The 18292-nt window shown below is 40.4% G+C and overlaps 1 protein-coding gene across 2 annotated transcripts in view; it reads left to right on the forward strand.

The window, feature by feature from the left end:
- ASCC3 (activating signal cointegrator 1 complex subunit 3) overlaps positions 1–17870 on the forward strand; it is a 324079-nt gene extending 306209 nt beyond the window's left edge. For both annotated transcript variants that reach the window (XM_043890243.1, XM_043890244.1), the window contains exons 38-42: positions 5236–5387; positions 7487–7634; positions 11123–11332; positions 13838–14013; positions 14344–17870. In XM_043890243.1, coding sequence (XP_043746178.1) covers positions 5236–5387; positions 7487–7634; positions 11123–11332; positions 13838–14013; positions 14344–14488 — 831 coding nt within the window. In that variant the 3' untranslated portion in view covers positions 14489–17870. The remainder of the gene's footprint in view (positions 1–5235; positions 5388–7486; positions 7635–11122; positions 11333–13837; positions 14014–14343) is intronic.
- Positions 17871–18292: the final 422 nt, after the last annotated feature.

Genomic DNA, 18292 nt, shown 5'->3' on the forward strand with positions numbered 1-18292 from the left:
CCAAGTCCCAACCACTGAAACACCTGAGAAATCTCTTTAATACATCTTTAAAGGTTATACTTCATTTATAGTTATTACAGAATACTGGCTATATATATTCTCTGTGTTATACAATACATCTTTGTAGCCTGTCTTACACCCAGTAGTTTGGACTTCCCACTCTTACCCCTGTATAGCCCCTAACTAGTAACAAGTTTGTTCTCTATATCTGCGAGTCTGCTTCTTATCTATTATATTCACTAGTATTGTATTTTTTTAGACTTCACATATATAAGTGATATCATACAGTATTTGTCTCTCTGTGTGTGACTTGTTTAACTTAGCATAATGCCCTCCAAACCCATGCACACTGCTGTGAATGGCAAAATTCTGTTCTTTTCATTGCTGAGTAGTACTCCATTGTGAATACACCACGTCTTCTTTATCCATTCATCTGTTGATGGACACTTAGGTTGCTGCTATATTTTGGCAGTTGTAACTAGTGCTTCTGTGAATATTGTGGTGCATGTATCTTTTTGAATTAGCACTTTCATTTTCTTTAGATATTTACCCAGGAGTGGAATTGCTGGATCATATGGTAGTTCTATTTTTACTGTTTCAAAGAACCTCTATGTTGCTTTCCACAGTGGCTATCGATTTACATTCCCACCAACAGTGTATGAGGGTTGCCTTTTGTCCTTCTCCTCGTCAACATTTGCTGTTTGTGTTCTTTTTGATGATAGCTGTTCTGACAGGTGTGAGGTGATACCTCATTGTGGTTTTGATTTGCATTTCCCTCATTATTAGAGTGCTACTCATTCAGTCATGTCCAACTCTTGGTGACCACATGGACTGTAGCCTGCCAGGCTTCTCTCCCCATGGGATTCTCCAGGCAAGAATATTGGAGTGGGTTGCCGTGCCCTCCTCCAGGGGATCTTCCCAACCCAGGGATCATGATTAGAGATGTTAAGCATCTTTTCATGTACCTGTTGGCCATTTGCATTTCTTCCTTGGCAGAATATTCAGTTTTTCTGACCATTTTTTATTTGGGTTATCTGTTGGATATTGAGTTGTATGAGCTGTTTATATATGTTGGATATTAATCCCTTATCGACATCATTTGCAAATATCTTCTCCCATGCAGTAGGCTGTCTTTTGGTTTATTGATGGTATCCTTTGCTGTGCAAAAGCTTTTAAGTTTAATTAGCTTCCATATATTTTTGCTTTTATTCCCTTTAGGAGACAGATCCAAAAAAATATTACTGAGATCTGTGTCAAAGAATGTTCTCCCTTTGTATGTTTTCCTCTAGGAGTTTTTTAGTATCTGGTCTTCCGTTTAGGTCTTTAATTCATTTTAAGTTTATTTTTGTATATGGTGTTAGAGACAGTTCTAATTTATTTTACAGGTAGCTGTCCAGTTTTCCCATCACGACTTATTGCAGAGACTGTCTTTTCTCCATTGTGTATTCTTGTCTCATTTGTCGTAAATGCGTTAACCATAAATGCATGGGTCTGTTTCCAGGTTCTCTATCCGATTCCTCTGATCTATGTGTTTCTGTGCTGGTATCATGCCGTCACACTAGTTCTTGTCTACCAGGAAGACTGCTGTAAAGGACAGTGAGATGCAGGGGGTCCATGCTAGGCACAGTCATGCAGGGGTATGTCAGGGTGACCCACCGGCCGTTCAAACCATTTACCTGGATCAGCCCTCAGCCTCAGCCCCTTTAGGTATGTACCTACATGGTGGCTTAGACTTGTCCATTCAAACTGAGAACCGAGTCCACATGCTCCAGTCCACACGGCCTGCCCTGCAGGGTCTGCCCTCGGTTTTACGTGTCCCCTGACTGTCTTGCAGTTGCACACCTCTCCTGATGAACAGGTCTGCCCATTCGATGCATTTGCTCCCAACCTTCCATACTTTGCTCCTTGAAGCCCTATACTCCTCAGTGCAGAAATCAAGCCCCAAAGGTCCCAAGGAAGTCTCTTAGAAAGTCTCTCCTAGGTTGTTTTACAGTGCTCTTTCCATTTCCTCATAGAGGAACGTTCAGATAAGTACCTGTTTATCGAGATCTATTATTGAGATCTAAAAGATTTATTCTCTTCCAGGCAGTGTAATAGATATCTTACATAGTACATCATTTTATTTTACCCTCATCAGCCCCGGTACAGACATATAACACTTCTATCAATAAGAAATCTATCCTCATAGAGTTAAGTAGTTTCCCCAAATTTATACATAGAAAATGGGACAAAATTAACATTCAAACCTATGTCTGACATCAAAGCTTATAGTTTTTTTTTCTACCCTGTGCTTCCTTTGGCAGATATGCCATAAAGGTAGAATGTTTGCTATAATTATTGTAATTGGACTTTTACGAATGTTCTTTCATAAAATGAATATTTCTTGAGTGCTCTGTGCTAGGGCTACAGTTACCAAGACTACTTCCAGAATCTTGCCATCAAGGAGCCTATATTTAATGGGCACGTGTGTAAACAAAGACCCACAATATGATAATAAGAGCATGGAGCAGGAGACACATGAAGAAGTACGTCCTGTCCATTAGGGAGCCTTCACAGGAGGAAGTAGCATTTGAGCTTGACTTGAAGGATGTGTAGGAATTTCCCAGGTAGACAAGGAAGAGGGAGCAGGATTTCTAAGAAGAGGACCTGCAGAGAAGTGTTAACTTTTGTCCACTACGAAGCTTGAAGCCGTTGAAGAACCTTAAGCAGACGAATGACATAACCTGTTTTACCTCTGTAAAAATGCACTGAGGTAGCAATACAAAGTATGAAGAAAACTTAGAATGAGGATAAAGTGGTGTTTATTGTAATATTCCAGGGGAGCGTTGATGAGGGTCCACACAGAGGCAGTGGCCGGAGGGGGAAGGGAAAACAGGAACCACTGGGGAGTGAGTCGGCAGTCGCGTGGCAACATTCCCTCAGCACATTCGGGTTGTCGCAGCCTCTCTCATCCCTGACTCTCCCCCTCCTGCCTTTTTTCTAAATTAAAACAAGATCAGTCATAGTTTTCAATTCATGATACGGCTTTTTCATTTACTTCACGTAAGCCATCACTTTGCATGATTTTTTACATCTTCACATCTGGATCATACAAGGAAAGATTGTGGGCAGCTCTCATAAATTTTACGAAATCTTTCAACTTCATCATGAAAACTTCAAAGTTAAAAACATATGGTCCGTCCATCTAGCTCTTCTGGTCTATGAGCTTTTGGTCTGGAATTTATTTCCAGTCAAGTTGTAATATAAAAATCACAAGTAAAATCACCATAGTTACTCTACATTACAACTTCTGACATCATCATGATACTGCATTAGGTATAATTATTCACTTGTCTTCCCTTTCGGAATTCAAGAGTTGTGACTTGTGAACTAATACTTTTATTTTTTTCTGAGGAATGTTCCTTGTGACCAGCTTGTCTCATATTCTTCAAAGGCTAAGCGTTCTAATCAGCTCTGCAGAGAAATAGGAAGAACAGAAGTGGATTTCCCCTGGATTTATAAACACATACATTTGTGCATGTATACACTTTGATATGCACACATACATATAAATATATTATACCAACCATAAAGTTTTATGACGTGCAATTAGTAGGCTCACGGTCACATGAGTGCTAAGTCGCTTCAGTCGTGTCCGACTCTTTGCAACCCCATGGACTGTAGCCCACCAGGCTCCCCTGTCCATGGGATTCTCCAGGCAAGAATACTGGAGTGGGATCCCATTCTCTTCTCCAGGGGCTCTTTCCCACCCAGGGATTGAGCCCACATCTCTTAAGTCTCCTGCATTGGAGGTGGGTTCTTTACCACTATCACCACCTGGCAAGCCCAGGCTCATGGGTACTAAAGGCCAATTTGACCATTCCATCACAGTAAACATCATACCCAGAGATGTGGATCCATTCCCTCTAATATGTATAAAAAGAACACAGATTAATTTAGCCAGTTGTTTTTTAAACTATTTTATATGGTGTAAATTAGAAAACCCAGAATAGGTTTTTTAGTGGAATTCAAAACTTGGAAGAAAAATGTGTCTGACTCAATAAGTACTAAGTAATATGGCAGATTAATTTTACTAACATAATAAAGCTTTAAGAATCATTTCTAAAAAGGTACTTGTAGATTTTGTACATTTTATAAATATTTTACAATCAGTGAGATGGTGAAATATCATTTTAGGCATTTATGAGGTACATCTGATTTCTCTTACCTTCATTTCCCAAAACAAGGGAGTGCACTCCTAAAACTGTATAAACTAGCTGCCTCAGATCATGATATTAACTTATGTGTCTTTAAGTCAGCATTCACTAGAATCTAATTTAATTGAAATAGCTTTGCCTGTGTAAACTTCTCCTTTGTTTAAATAAGATTTCACTGTTTGGTTTGGACTTAAGCAAATGCAGCCGTTTGTTTGTCCATAAAACATTGGATTAAATGTATAGACTAATATGAATAGCTTCTCATCATTCCCCATGTACATGTACACTGGTCTTTGCCCCCTTTACTGTGTGGCATAGTATAGTCACTGAAAACCAGGGCTCTGCTTTTAGCCTGCTCCCTGGGAAAAAATAAATTTTGGGTAAGTAGACCTATCACCTTACCATTGTTGCCTTTAAATTTGGGAAAGACTACTTGAGATTTGAATCAACGGTAAAGAATCCACCTGCAATATACAAGATGTGGGTTCGGTCCCTAGGTCAGGAAGATCCTCTGGACTAGGAAATGGCAACCCACTCCAGTATTCTTGCCTGGGGAAATCCCATGGACAGAGGAGCCTGGTGGGCTACAGTCCATAGGGTCACAAGAGTCAGACACAAACTTCGTGATTAAAACCACCACCACTTGAGATTTACTTTTTAAATGGAGCTGCTAGTGCTCTTGATATAGTGAATTATATATAATTTGCTCTCAAAGTACACTGAGTGTTTCTCTTTGTTTTATTATAGTGCCGATATTATCTGCCTAATCTTTGCCGACCTAAAAAAGCTAAATATTTGGCATTTTGTACAAAGTCATATGCAGTAAATGTTGTAAGAGATGTTTCACTAATGTTTCACTATAGACGTTGCACTGTGTTCCCTCCAGTCCAACTGTAGTTTATTTTCTGTTTCTTCCTTTAATTAGTAGTAATTTAGAGGTATAACCCTGGGAGCTTTTTGTTAAAGCTCGGCATCAGATCCCCCATGGAGGGGGAAGTTGCCATGGAACTCATCTAACACGTGCGTTCTCGCCGTTCAGGCGATGCTGGACGTGGCTGCCCACCAGGGCTGGCTGGTGACCGTCCTGAACATCACCAACCTGGTGCAAATGGTGATCCAGGGGCGGTGGTTGAAAGACTCCTCCCTCCTAACAATACCACACATAGAAAACCACCATCTGCACATTTTCAGGTAAGTGTTTTAATTCTCGATGTAATTGGATTTTTTATTTCAAAAAAATCATTTCCTTTACCTGTATGGTCTCTCGAATTTCACATTGTGCCTAGGATATTGATTCCTGACAGTGAAAATGCCCCTGTTTCCCAGAGGGGAACATAGACTAGCAACAATGGAATTCTCACTTGAAATTTGATCATTGGCTTCAAGCTGAACTGCAATTCATTTTAACCTTCTATTGTTTTCCATTTGCAACATCAAATGCATTTTCATTTTAGCTATTTCTTTGCTGTGTCAGCCTTCCTTTTTACTTTAAGTGACCTAAAGCAAAAGAAATTACCAATTTCTATCATTGCAGAATAGATTCGAGAGATCAGAAATTTTTTGTCAAAAGTAAGGAGAAGTCAATGGCAATCCACTCCAGTACTCTTGCCTGGAAAATCCCCATGGACAGAGGAGCCTGGTAGGCTGCAGTCCATGGGGTTGCTGAGTGACTTCAATTTCACTTTTCACTTTCATGCATTGGAGAAGGCAATGGCAACCCACTCCAGTACTCTTGCCTGGAGAATCCCAGGGATGGCGGAGCCTGGTAGGCTGCCGTCTGTGGGGTCGTACAGAGTCGGACACAACTGAAGCGACTTAGCAGCAGCAGCTCAAGATGTAACTTGTGGCTTATAAGAAGAGTTTATGTTATCATAAAACTATTCAACTCTTAGGTCCTATGTGAAAAGAAAGTGAAAGTGTTAGTCACTGAGTCGTGTCTGACTCTTTGCGACCCCATGGACTGTAGCCCGCCAGACTCCCCTGTCCATGAATTTCCCAGGCCAAGAATACTGAAGTGGGTTGCCGTTTCCTTCTCCAGGGGATCTTCCCGACCCAGGGATTGAACCCAGGTCTCCTGCATTAAAGGCAGATTATTTACCATCTGAGCCACCAGGGAAGCCTAGGTCTCATGTACAACTATAACTATTTTAGCAAAGGAAAGAATGGTACATACTGCAAGCAAGATTGGCAGTGTTTAAATGAAAATGTTTCTTTTCACACCACTTGAGAGATACTATGCAGCCAAAATATTGTTTCACAGTCATGTAGACGGACAAAGCAGTCTGCCTGTGCTTGCCATCATGCACCCTCTGCCTCTCCTCAGCTGGATGAGGAGTGGCAGTCATTTGATGCATCTAGAGATATTCGTCAACCAGAACCTCAGGCACACATGGGGTCTCCTCGGGGAAGTCCCTCCGTCTGACTGACATATACTGGCTTCCAGGGCGGTTGATCCCATGGTACTCGAGTCCCCGCTCTGATATGTCACTGAGAACTAAAAGGCATGCTCAGAGAATGGGCCACACCAACAGCGGGTGACCTGGGGCGGTGGAAAGGAGATTGCTCACGTGTCTATGGCTCAGTATCAGGAACTCTTTCAACATGGTACTAGAAGTTATGGAAGCTGGGCTTCAGCAGTAAAGGAGACACACCAGGGTACCAACCCAACATCACATGGGTCTGTTATGGAAGCTGGTTGGGGCCTAGGAGATTTGATCCATTTTATTATTGCTGCCCAGAGAGGTGGCTGTATTTGTCTAATTTCAAGGATATTTTTCATCTTACTATATAAACAGAAAATAGATTTAGGTAGACTCCTTTCCAGGTTGATTCAGCACTATTTATACTGTAAATCTGAAATATTCCCCTCATATACTTTTAACTGTAGGATGTCAGCAACTTACAATGAAAACTTTATTCAAGTAAATGTATTAGAGGCATTTGCCTGCATCCATTGCAAACAGGTCAGGGCTCCAGTTCAGTATTTTATCCACATATTAGTGTGTGTGTCAGCTCATATTAGTAGTGCCTTCCTATAGAAAGACACCACCTGTCTGTCAGTCCTAGTTTTCTACTGAGCTCACACGTGATTCACACATTTTATGTCGTGGTAGCAAAACTGCCTTGGATTGATACCTTAGAGAATCCTTACTGAAGCTTCATAATAGTGGTCTTTAAAAAGTTATACAGTAAATTTAATTTTCAAACTCTTCTCTTTATAGAAACCATCGTTGTCAGAAAATCTCATTTGTGCTATGAAAGAGTTATTTGGTGTTGATATTATTTCTTAGGAAATGGAGCCCAGGTGTGAAGGTTCCACGTGCTGGTTACCACGGGTCCATTGAGTGCCTCCCGGAGCTGATCCATGTCTGTGCAGGGAAAGACCATGTATTCAGCTCCATGATAGAAAAAGAGCTACCAGCCCCAAAAATGAAGCAGGTAAGGCCATCAGTTCCATGTCTAGACACTCCCTCACTCTATCTGGGAAGTTACACGAAAGTTTTCTAACTTGGAGTGTTGCTTTCAGAGTCAGACTCTCCTGGGTTTAAATTCCACCTGCCATTTACTATGATTATAAACATGAAAACATTGTATCAGTCTCATGAAATTCTTGGGAAGATTAAGTGGGATGTTATTATATAAACTGCCCTATGCTCTATATCTATCCTGATATAGGATAAGAGCTCAACAGATGGTATTAAAAGTAATGACAGTAACAATAATGAGAATTAGCAGCTGCATTATTAGAAGGTTGTTTCAGTGTAATGCTGTTACACCATTTGAGAAATGCCTACTAGGACTTAGTCCTCTAGGCTACATTGCCCAGGAGTCCTTCTAGCAATAATCCCTTCTTCAAGGTGGTTTGTTGGTGTTTTTTACACTTGGATATATTTTCATGCAACTCCCTCGGCCACTCTTTTATGCCCCCCTCATTTTAATCACTTTTTGTTCCTAGATTCTAAAGTATTTCTTCAAACAAACTCCTTGTTTGTATACATTATAGCTCAGAAAAATCTAAATCTATGTTGTGAGACACAACGTAAGTCATTACTCCAAACCATCTTTGGAAAGACCAAAAATATGAATGAACAATGCCAGAAATATTTGGCATATGTAGACTTTTAAATCTTAAGCAATTTTACCCTAAGCATGTAAATGTTCAGGGTTTACAACATAATTTACATATTGGCTTGCAAAACAGGTAGTAAAATAAAGAAACTTCTAAACCATGTCATTCCTCCTCCTCCCCCGCAGTGGAACTTATTTCAAGCAAGACTTGAAAAAAGTATAACAGGCATTTAAGTCTGATTGTTCAATTTCTGTTGAACCCAGAATTGGCACAAAAATCTATTTAAATATTCATAATAAGTGCCTCCCTTTCTAGCTAAATTATCATCAAAATTATGAATAAAAACAATATATTTAAAACAAGGCTCCTATTAGCAACAACAGATTTCTAACATAACATACAGTGGTTTCAAGCCAAGTTTTAGATGTGATAAAAAATTAGAACATTGTTATAATTAGTTCAGGGAAAACTCAGAAGTAAACTTACTTAATTTATTTGCATAAATTGCCATTCTGTTATCTTTAAAACCAAATGCAAATTGGCTCAGTCTGATATGATGATGGTTATTTGGCTCAAAAGTGCTTCAATTTGCAGAGCAATCTGGTGTCGGCTCTGCAGTGAGGCGATCCCAGGTAACATACAAATCCTGAATTATTCCAGAAATTAGTATGTTTAAAGCATCAATTTAAGTGCTAATTGCAGTAGTAATGAGAAAAAGCAGTACGGCTGTGAGATTTGCATCTTCTACCCCATCAGTATGCCTGGAACGGCTGCTGACTGGCAGAGGATTTGGCTGCTAATTAAATAATTGTATGCATGGCAGTGCTCTTGCCTGATTCAATAGATGAAGATTAATCCACAGATAAATATGTTTGGCTGGTGTTGAAATGTCTTAGCAATTTCTTTAAAAACAGCTCATGTTTTATATACTTATATATGTGCGTATGTGTATATATGTTTGTGTATATATATATATGTACAAATGTATGCACACACCCGAAAAATATATGTATGTTCATTGTAGATTGCAAACAATAATATTAAGCACTGCAAAAAGATTACAGATATATAAAAGCAAGATCTGACTTTGGCTTTGTAAAATAAAGTTCCAATGAGTTGCTAATAATTATTATATTGCTAACTCATTTAAAGATACAAGAAAAATATGAAGTCTTGCTTCATATGATAAATGCTACTTGTGTTGTCTCACAAAGTTAAATGCTATACAGAAATGGTATGTTTGTGTCCTTGCTCTGGCTAGTCTAAGAACATCCAGTGGTACAGCTTCTAGACTCAGCTGGTTCTAGCAGGGGATAAGCCATCATTTGTACCTTAAAGCACCGTGTAGACCATTCTGTGGCTTGAGTATTTCAGCATCTATTTCAAACATAATTTCAGATTCACAAGACAAGTTACAGGATTGGTATTGAACTGAAAATTTGCATTGGATTTACATTTTTTGAATTCCTGAGGGATAGTTTGATTCATCAGGGCTTCTTCATTTCAATTACATGGTATACTCAACAGCAATAAAGTCTTAGCAAATAGGAAATCAAAGCCTATAAGGATACCTATGGAATATTATTAAAGAAATAAAAGGAAAAAATTAAAGTATTCATGAGCTTTTCAAAACTAACTTAGATGGTAACAACAGATAAAACAGCCAATATCAAGAGTTTTCTTGACCAGTGGTGATATTTGCCACATAATTATAAATATTAGAAGATGATAATTATCTAAGGACATTAGGTTATTTTTTTTACATCTTTTCCATAGACTTAGGAATTCATTCATTCATTCAACAATGATAAGCACTTGAAAAGTGAAAGCCAAAGTCACTCAGTCATGTCCAACTATTTGCAACCCCATGGACTGTATAATATTCCAGGCCAGAATACTGGCATGAATAGCCTTTCCCTTCGCCAGGGGATCTTCCCAACCCAGGGATCAAACCCAGGTCTTCCGCATTGCAGGCGGATTCTTTACCAGCTGAGCCACAAGGGAAGCCCCATTAATGATAAGCACTTACTATTTGCATTTTGATTTTTCACAAATATTTTTAATTTAAAAAGCAGGAATAAAATTGGTAATATTTTCTACTCCTTTAATATGTGTCATTTAAGTTGGTATTCTCAATATGATAATGCCAAAAAATATGTATTTATTTCTAGAAAGAACCCTAGACCTAGAGATTTCCTTACAATATACAAACATATAAAATGTTTTCCTTTCATAATAATTTGGAATAAAAACAAAAGAACAGTCAATTTTGTACACTAAATGGTCAATGAAAGATGCTGACTGACATCAAAAATTGCATCACAACATTTTTTTCAAGTTGCTTTTATATCCCCAAGTAATGCTTTCCACCTTAGCAGTCACATAAATGCTTATACGTGATGCTTCTCTAAAACTAGCCAGTTCAACAATTATTTTAAAACTTATTTTTTCAGTATAGTCAGCAGCCACTCAATGTCTCAAAGGGATTTACAGTAAAATGGTCACAAGTTTAGGTAATTATTAATACTTTTTTAGTTTTTTTTAAAGGGACTTTAATAATATTAAAGTATAATATTTTTACAAACAAATGAGTACAAGAAAAACTAGGAAATCTGAACAAGAGCTGTAGATTGTGTCACTGTTAATATCCTGGTATAAATACTTGTTCTGTAGTTGTGAAAAGTGCTCACCTTGCGGGAAATTGGGGAATGGTACACAGGGTCTGTCTGCTTTATTTCCTACAACTGCATTGAATCCAGAATTAATCTCAGAACAAAGTGGTTGATTTTTTAAAAGTTTACTACGTCTTAGTTGATCACTCCATTTCAGTTACCCACTCTTTTCTCTTGTTATTCAGGCATGGAATTTCTTATCTCATTTGCCAGTGATCGATGTTGGCTTGAGTGTTAAAGGCTGGTGGGATGACGCCGCAGAGGGACACGACGAGGTCTCCATCACAACTCTGGCTTCAGACAAGCGCAGCGACAACAGATGGGTCAGGTTGCATGCTGATCAAGAGTATGTGCTTCAAGTCAGCCTGCAGAGAGTCAGCCTCGGGTTCCACAAGGTAGAGTGTTTGGTTTCCATTCTCAAATGCTTCACACCAGATACAAGCACGCGCCAACACACATTGCTGTTATGTGCCTAATGCCTCCGTGCCCTTCACAGATCCCGCTTCCTCAACTGGCCTTAAGCAGCAAGAGTCAGTCTTCTGAAATGAGTCACTTCGCCTCATGTGCCATGTTTCAACCCCAGAATACCCATGGGACATCATAATACAATGCCCAGAGTCCTGTTCTCAGAGCATGGTCTACAGATTCAGCAGAATTTCCTAGAGTAGCTTTAAGAGTACAGATTCTTTGGCCCGATGCCAGGCCCACAGCAGTCTCAGGGCTCTGAGGAAATCTCAAAATCTAGACTTTCACTCCACACCCCAGATGCAGAAGATACTAGTTAAGTTTTTCTGTGCCTCCTTTGCCACATCTACCTGCTTCCTTCGTTAGAATGCATATTAGAGAGCTCTGTCAACATGCAGATAGGCCAGAAATTTATATTTTAAGTTACTGTGCTCTGTTCTGCTGTCTGTGGCTCCACAGTAATTATTGAGCCCTTCAAGAACATTAGTACACAACATGGGGGCAGATTGGTTTTTAGACCTAATAGTCATGTGTTGATTTTTGACTGCACTGGGTCTTGGTTGTTTTGAGCGGGCTTTCTCTAGTTGCAGTGTGGGGAGAGGGGGGCCTCCACTTCCTCGCAGTGGCTTCTTATTGCCGAGCCCCGGCTCTGGGCACGCAGGCTTTAGTCGTTTCCGCTCCCGGCCTCTAGAGCACAGGGCCCGTAGCTGTGGGGCCTGGGCTGAGTTGCTCTGCTGCATGTGGAATCGTGCCTGACCAGGGATGGAACCTGCATCCCCATTTGCAGGCGGATTCTCATCCACTGCACCACCAGCGAAGTCCCATGGTCATCAGAATAAGAATTTGCCTTCTCCATAGCCCAGGGAGAAGGGGCTTTCTCCCCTATCTAGAACTCTCCCTCAGGAATGAGATTGTGGTTCACTAATATTCTCCTCCCTGTATTCACACACAAAATGATCAGTAACTTTCTATTGTTAAAACGTCTTTTCAGTACTGTGCCTTTAAGTCTCATCTCATTTGATTTCTAATTCAAAAAGTCAATCAGTGTAAGTATGAACTGATTGGCCTCTGGCATTTCAGAGGCTTTCATATGAGCATTTTTAGATGACTTAAGGTATCCCAACTTACAAAAAAAAAAAAAAAAAGGCTGTCATAAAGATAAAATCATGAGAAAAAAAAAAAAGAGTTTTCTTTATTGCTGCTATGTAAGAAGATGTGATTTCCCATTTTACAGAATAATGGGACTTGGGGAGTTTAGGAATTTGCCAAGGTCCTAGAGTCAGAAAATATAGCAGCAGGATGGGAACCCAGAGTTCTGATTCCAGTCCCTGCTTGTCTGTACCTTCCATGTGCATACACGGACAGAAGCGAAGCCAGTCCCAGAGAGCTGGACAGTGGACCCCCAGCCTCAGGGGGCTCACTCTCAACAGAGATGCTCAAGCAACATAATACAGTGCCCAGACTAACAGCGTACTGAGGTGTAGCCGAGGTATGTTGCGAGCACTAGTGAGGGAGAACTTTGGGGCCTTTGCAAACATTTCTGAGAATAAGATTCTTTTTACCATAATATTAGTACTTAAACATTAGATTTAATCATGCTAGAAAAACTCTAAATTTTGTTTCTAAGTGCTGTAAAAATACATTGCTCTCTGACCTCTCTTTTAAAATGCCTTCAGTGAAACATCTCCCTCTGGAATATTGAATGAGGTCTGATTGAGAGCATGTCATTATTAGCATCTTTTACACCATAAACTCATTGTCTTAAGGAATCTCTAGAATCTTTGATTTTCCAAAAATCAATCTAAAATAAAGACTTCAAGTGTTGTCATTATGGAGATATCTAATCTTGGGTGGTGGTGATTAATATATTTTACAGTTTGCCTGGCTGACAACTTCCCATTCCTTAGGGAAAGGACTTTTTAATATTGCCATATTGGAATATGTGCTCTTTCATGTGAGTTTTATTCTTGGGTAGTGGGGGAACATGTTTATATGACAGTGTTTATTATCAAGATTCCAGAGTCCAGCTTCAATTGACTTTTTTCCCCAAGTGTTGGTTTCTTGTATATAAAGCTTTGGAAGATTTGGTTAATATGATTGTACCCCAGCTTGTTCATCTGCAAATAGGGTATTAATTTTCTTTACAAGAATGGTGTCAGAATTTATTTTGATGTCAAGATTTAAAGATTTTCTGTTCTGAGTCAAATAATCCTGGTGGTTATGGCCACAAAAGTAGTAGTGTGGCTATAATGTACTTTGAAAATCTTAAAAAAAGGTAGATGATGGCATATCAAATACACCAAACCTGAAAATTAAACACATCCCAGATACTCAGATTTATAGCTGCCCAGACAACATGGCCTTTTAACCACAACCAAGTGGTATAGAAAATCTAGCTATGATGATACTTTATCTTTCCTTTTTCTGGTTTACAGGGAAAGCAAGACAGCCATGCAGTTACTCCTCGATTTCCCAAATCGAAGGATGAAGGATGGTTTTTGATATTAGGAGAAGTGGATAAGAGAGAGCTTATCGCTTTGAAAAGAGTGGGCTATGTCCGAAGTCATCACGTGGTCTCCATCTCTTTTTATACCCCTGAAGTACCCGGAAGGTAAGCAGAATCTTTACTCCCAAAGAATTAACCGTGACTGTGATAAGAACACCGCAGACTATGGGCTTCCTGGGTGGTACTAGTGGTAAAGGATCCACCTGCCACTGCAGGAGACACAGGAGATGCAGGTTCGATCCCTGGTTGGGAAGATCCCCTGGAGGAGGGCATGGCAGCCCACTCCAGTATTCTTGCCTGGAGAATCCCGTGGACAGAGGAACCTGGTGGTCTGCAGTCCGTAGGGTCACAAAGAGTCAGACACGACTGACGCAACTTCACAAACACGTGACGAACACAGCGGTTTCACGATTTTGTTCCTCTCTCGTATGTTAGGTATATCTACACACTGTATCTCATGAGCGACTGCTACCTGGGCCTGGACCAGCAGTACGACATCCACCTCCACGTCACACCGGCCAGCATCTCCGCACAGGCCGACGAGATCTCTGATGCCCTGACTGACCTCAGAGTGAAGTAACCCAACCCAGACCATCCATTTGAAAGAAGTGGTGGAGGAGCCTGGCTGTTCAGTCATCTGGACAAAGTCGAATTACCTGACGTTTGCCTCGGAGGAACCAACTTCCAACCTCAAGATGCAGCAGAAATTGGCAATGGCTGCAGCTCTGATTCCAGCAACACAAGTCAGCTGCGGGGTGGGAGGGGTGCTTTTCACAAATGTTGCCTTTTTTTAAGTGTTGACTTCATGGATCACCAGATATGTAAAGTGACTACGCCCATAGGAGGATCTTTTAGTTTGTGTATATTGAGATGCTATTTAGGAATTATCAAATTTTACATTTTACAGTGTACTGTTTACAAGAACATCGGCTTCTCTTTTTTTAAGGAAAACTACACAGGGGACTGACAGTGTTCAGATTTGTTAGAAGAGATTTCTAACCAGATTTCTGTACAGTGACACACAGTGCCTGTTGTGTTGCAAAATTTATACTTTGATCACATATAGAAGTAATTTCAAGAATTTCTTATAAATGTTAATAATATATGATGTAAAATTACATTATAGAGCCCAATGATGATTTAAAGGAAAGCAGAATATACTGGTCTTAAAATGTAGATACTGTAACTGGTGGAAATAAAATATTTAGAATGCCACTTCAAGACAGCCTGACTCACCCCCTCTGCCTCCTTCCATCACAGCCCCTCTGACTTATTTCCTTCTCTGTCGAGACGTCACTTCCATTCTCTTTCTGATAGTTTATTTATACAAGGAGAGACATACAGTCTCATTCACACAGACCTCATAGTTCAAGTCTTTGTCTTTATGCTCTTCAGGATGGGCCTGAGGCAAACCTAGAAAATGTTCAACCCCTGTAGGTAGGTTTTCACCTTTGATAAAGGACATTTCTCTCTACCCAAACAATTTCTGTCTTGAAAGATACTATTTCCCAACTAAAAAGTTGTTGGATTAAAATGTCCATATAACATACATTTTCTAGTGAAATGATATTCTACCTTTGCAAAATAATTTCAGTTGTTCCTGGTCCTGCAGTGATTTGGGGGGTTGGCAGGGGGGAGATGACACTGTGTCACATGTGGGATCTTAGTTCCCTGGCCAGGGATTGAACCCACATCCCCTGCATTTGAAGCACAGAGTCTTAACCACTGGACCACCAGGGAAATCCCTGTGATGAATTAATTATTTTAAAATATTTTCAATGTAACCACCGCAAGTACTGGAATTTAAAACTTTTTCTGAAACTGAAAAATGTGTACCTCCCTTTCCATACCGAAAAAAAAAAAAAGCCGGGGGTGGGGGGTATGTGGCGGTAGAAGCAGGCATTCACTTCCCCACATTAAATCTAAGCAACTGATACGAACATACCAAGTGCTATGGGCATGAGGTGAACAATGGGCTCTAGTCTCAGGAGTTTACTTCATATAAAGAGATCTTTCTACCTTTCGTTTGGCAGTTTATTTCCTACTTGCAATTCATACCTAAGCTCTGTTGAAGTGAAATTAAAAGAAAGTGAAAATTATATAGAGACAGATGATTAGCAGTTCATACAAGAACCTGAAAAGAACTCATTGTCTTCATGTTTATCAGCATCATTCTTTTTTTTCAATGAGAGCTGGCTACTTTGGGGAAGTAGGAAGTCCACTGGATATGTGGCAGAGAACATAGGAGCAATAGGAAAGAATGTCATGTCCATTAAGAGAAAACACATGACTAATTAATTTTAACATTGAAAGTGATGAGTTCACAATAAGCTAAGAAGACACTAGTAAGACAAGGTGTGCTTAGATGGAAAAGTTCATCTTATTCCAATGAGTGACCAATGCTATTTGTCTATAGCTTTATCCTCACTCATTACTCAACCAAAATTTTAGAGTTAAGTGTGCACTATCATATAGGACATGTGCTAACCATTAGATTAATTCCATATTTCATTTTTAATTCCATATTTCATGTTATATTCCCTTGGATTTTATCGACTCCAAATAGTAATGGAAGTGCCAGTCAGATATTCAGTCTAGGTATGACGTTGAGTACTCTGAAATCTACATGAATCAGAAACGTGTCCTCAGACAGGTGGCCTGGTGATGAAAAGATAGGTATTATCGATGACTGTAAAAAGGAAGTCACTGCAGTGGTGAAATATTTGGAAAAGCCATGAAGGGACATTTAGGCTGAGTCTTGAAGGAGATTTATGAAGATGGTCAGAGATGACAGAGAAGACCCCTCCAGATAGACCAGCATTAACAAAGGCTCTGAGATAGCCTGGGATGTCCAGTTGGTCTGCATTTTCAGAGATGAGAAAGGGGCTGAGCCTACAAAAATGACAAGGTTGTGAATACTTACCTTGAATTACAGGGTAAGAGTTGCAAAGCTTATATAAGTGAGCGTAATGGAATTCCTTGAGAAGGCACCAGAAAAGATGAGAAGGAATTCTGAGACTAGGACAGAGAACCAGTCGAATTGGAGGGTGTGCCCCCATACCTGTGGATGCATGCCAACAAAATTGAGACTTGCCTCAGATTCTGACGTGACTAGTAGCTTATAAAACTACTCATTCGGTAGCCTTGGAAAACTACACATCACTTCCCAAGCACACTCTTCACAGCTTCCTCCAGTTGCTTACACCAATACCTGGGGGTCAGTCCTCGAGTCCCCCTCTTGCTCACTCCCTGCTACTCCGTGAATGTCCTGTGGACCGCGGCTGCTGCTGCTCCCTCAGCCTGGCTCTCTCCCCAGACACCCACAGGCCTAACCGTCACCCACCCGAGCTCACCTAGCCCATCACCCTTTCCTGTTTTTTCTTATCACCACTAATAAAAATTATTTGTTTATTAGTCTCTCCAACTACGTTTCCTGATTAAGCTTCAGGAAGCGTTCTTTATCACTTTCGTTCAGGGCACATTACCAGGACCTACAACATCACCTGGCACATGGTCACAGCCTGATAAATCCTTGCTGAGAGACTTCCATGGTGGTGTAGTGGCTAAGACTCTGGGCTCCCAATGCAGAGGACCGGGGTTCAACCCCTAATCAGGGAACTAGAGCCCAGGTGCCACAGCTAAGACCCAATGCAGTCAAAAAATATAAAAAAATATTCTTGCTGAATGTCTAAATGAATAGAGACAACCATGGATTTTAAAATACCACGCACCTAGTTCACTTCACACCTCCTCTTCTAGAGATGGCAAATACTGTCAGACTCAACCAAGAACACGGACTTGCCTGATCATCCTGTCACCTGCCAACAAAGGAGAAGCGTCCTGAAAACTGATTGATAGCTTTATTATGATGAAGATTCTGGAATATTTTTATATACCAGTTGATCTTGGGTATTACAAGTATGTGAAAACTTCAAATCATCATAAAACCTTTTTAGCCTGAAGTTTCTCTGTTTTTAAATAGGAGGGTAATTGCTTTACAATGCTGCCTTGGTTTCTGCCATACAACAACTTGAATCAGGTGTAAGTGTGTGTGCATGAGCCTCCCTCCCTCCTGCCCCCACCTACCGTCTCACCCCTCTGGGTATCACAGGGCACCAGGCTGGGCTCCCTGTATTACACGGCAGCTTCCCGCATCTGTTTCACACGTGGGAGTGGATATATGTCAATGCTTCTCCAATTCGTCCCACTCTCTCCTTTGCCACTCTGTGTCCACAGGTCTGCCCTCTACATCTGCTTCTCTATTCCTTCCCCACAATAGGTTCATCGGTTGTTGTTATTTAGTTGCTAAGTCGTGTCCAACTCTTTTCAACCTCCTGGACCGTAGCCCACCAGGCTCCTCTGTCCACGGAGTTTCCCAGGCAAG

Source organism: Cervus elaphus, chromosome 28 (assembly GCF_910594005.1).
Source record: "Cervus elaphus chromosome 28, mCerEla1.1, whole genome shotgun sequence".
Lineage (NCBI taxonomy): Eukaryota > Metazoa > Chordata > Mammalia > Artiodactyla > Cervidae > Cervus > Cervus elaphus.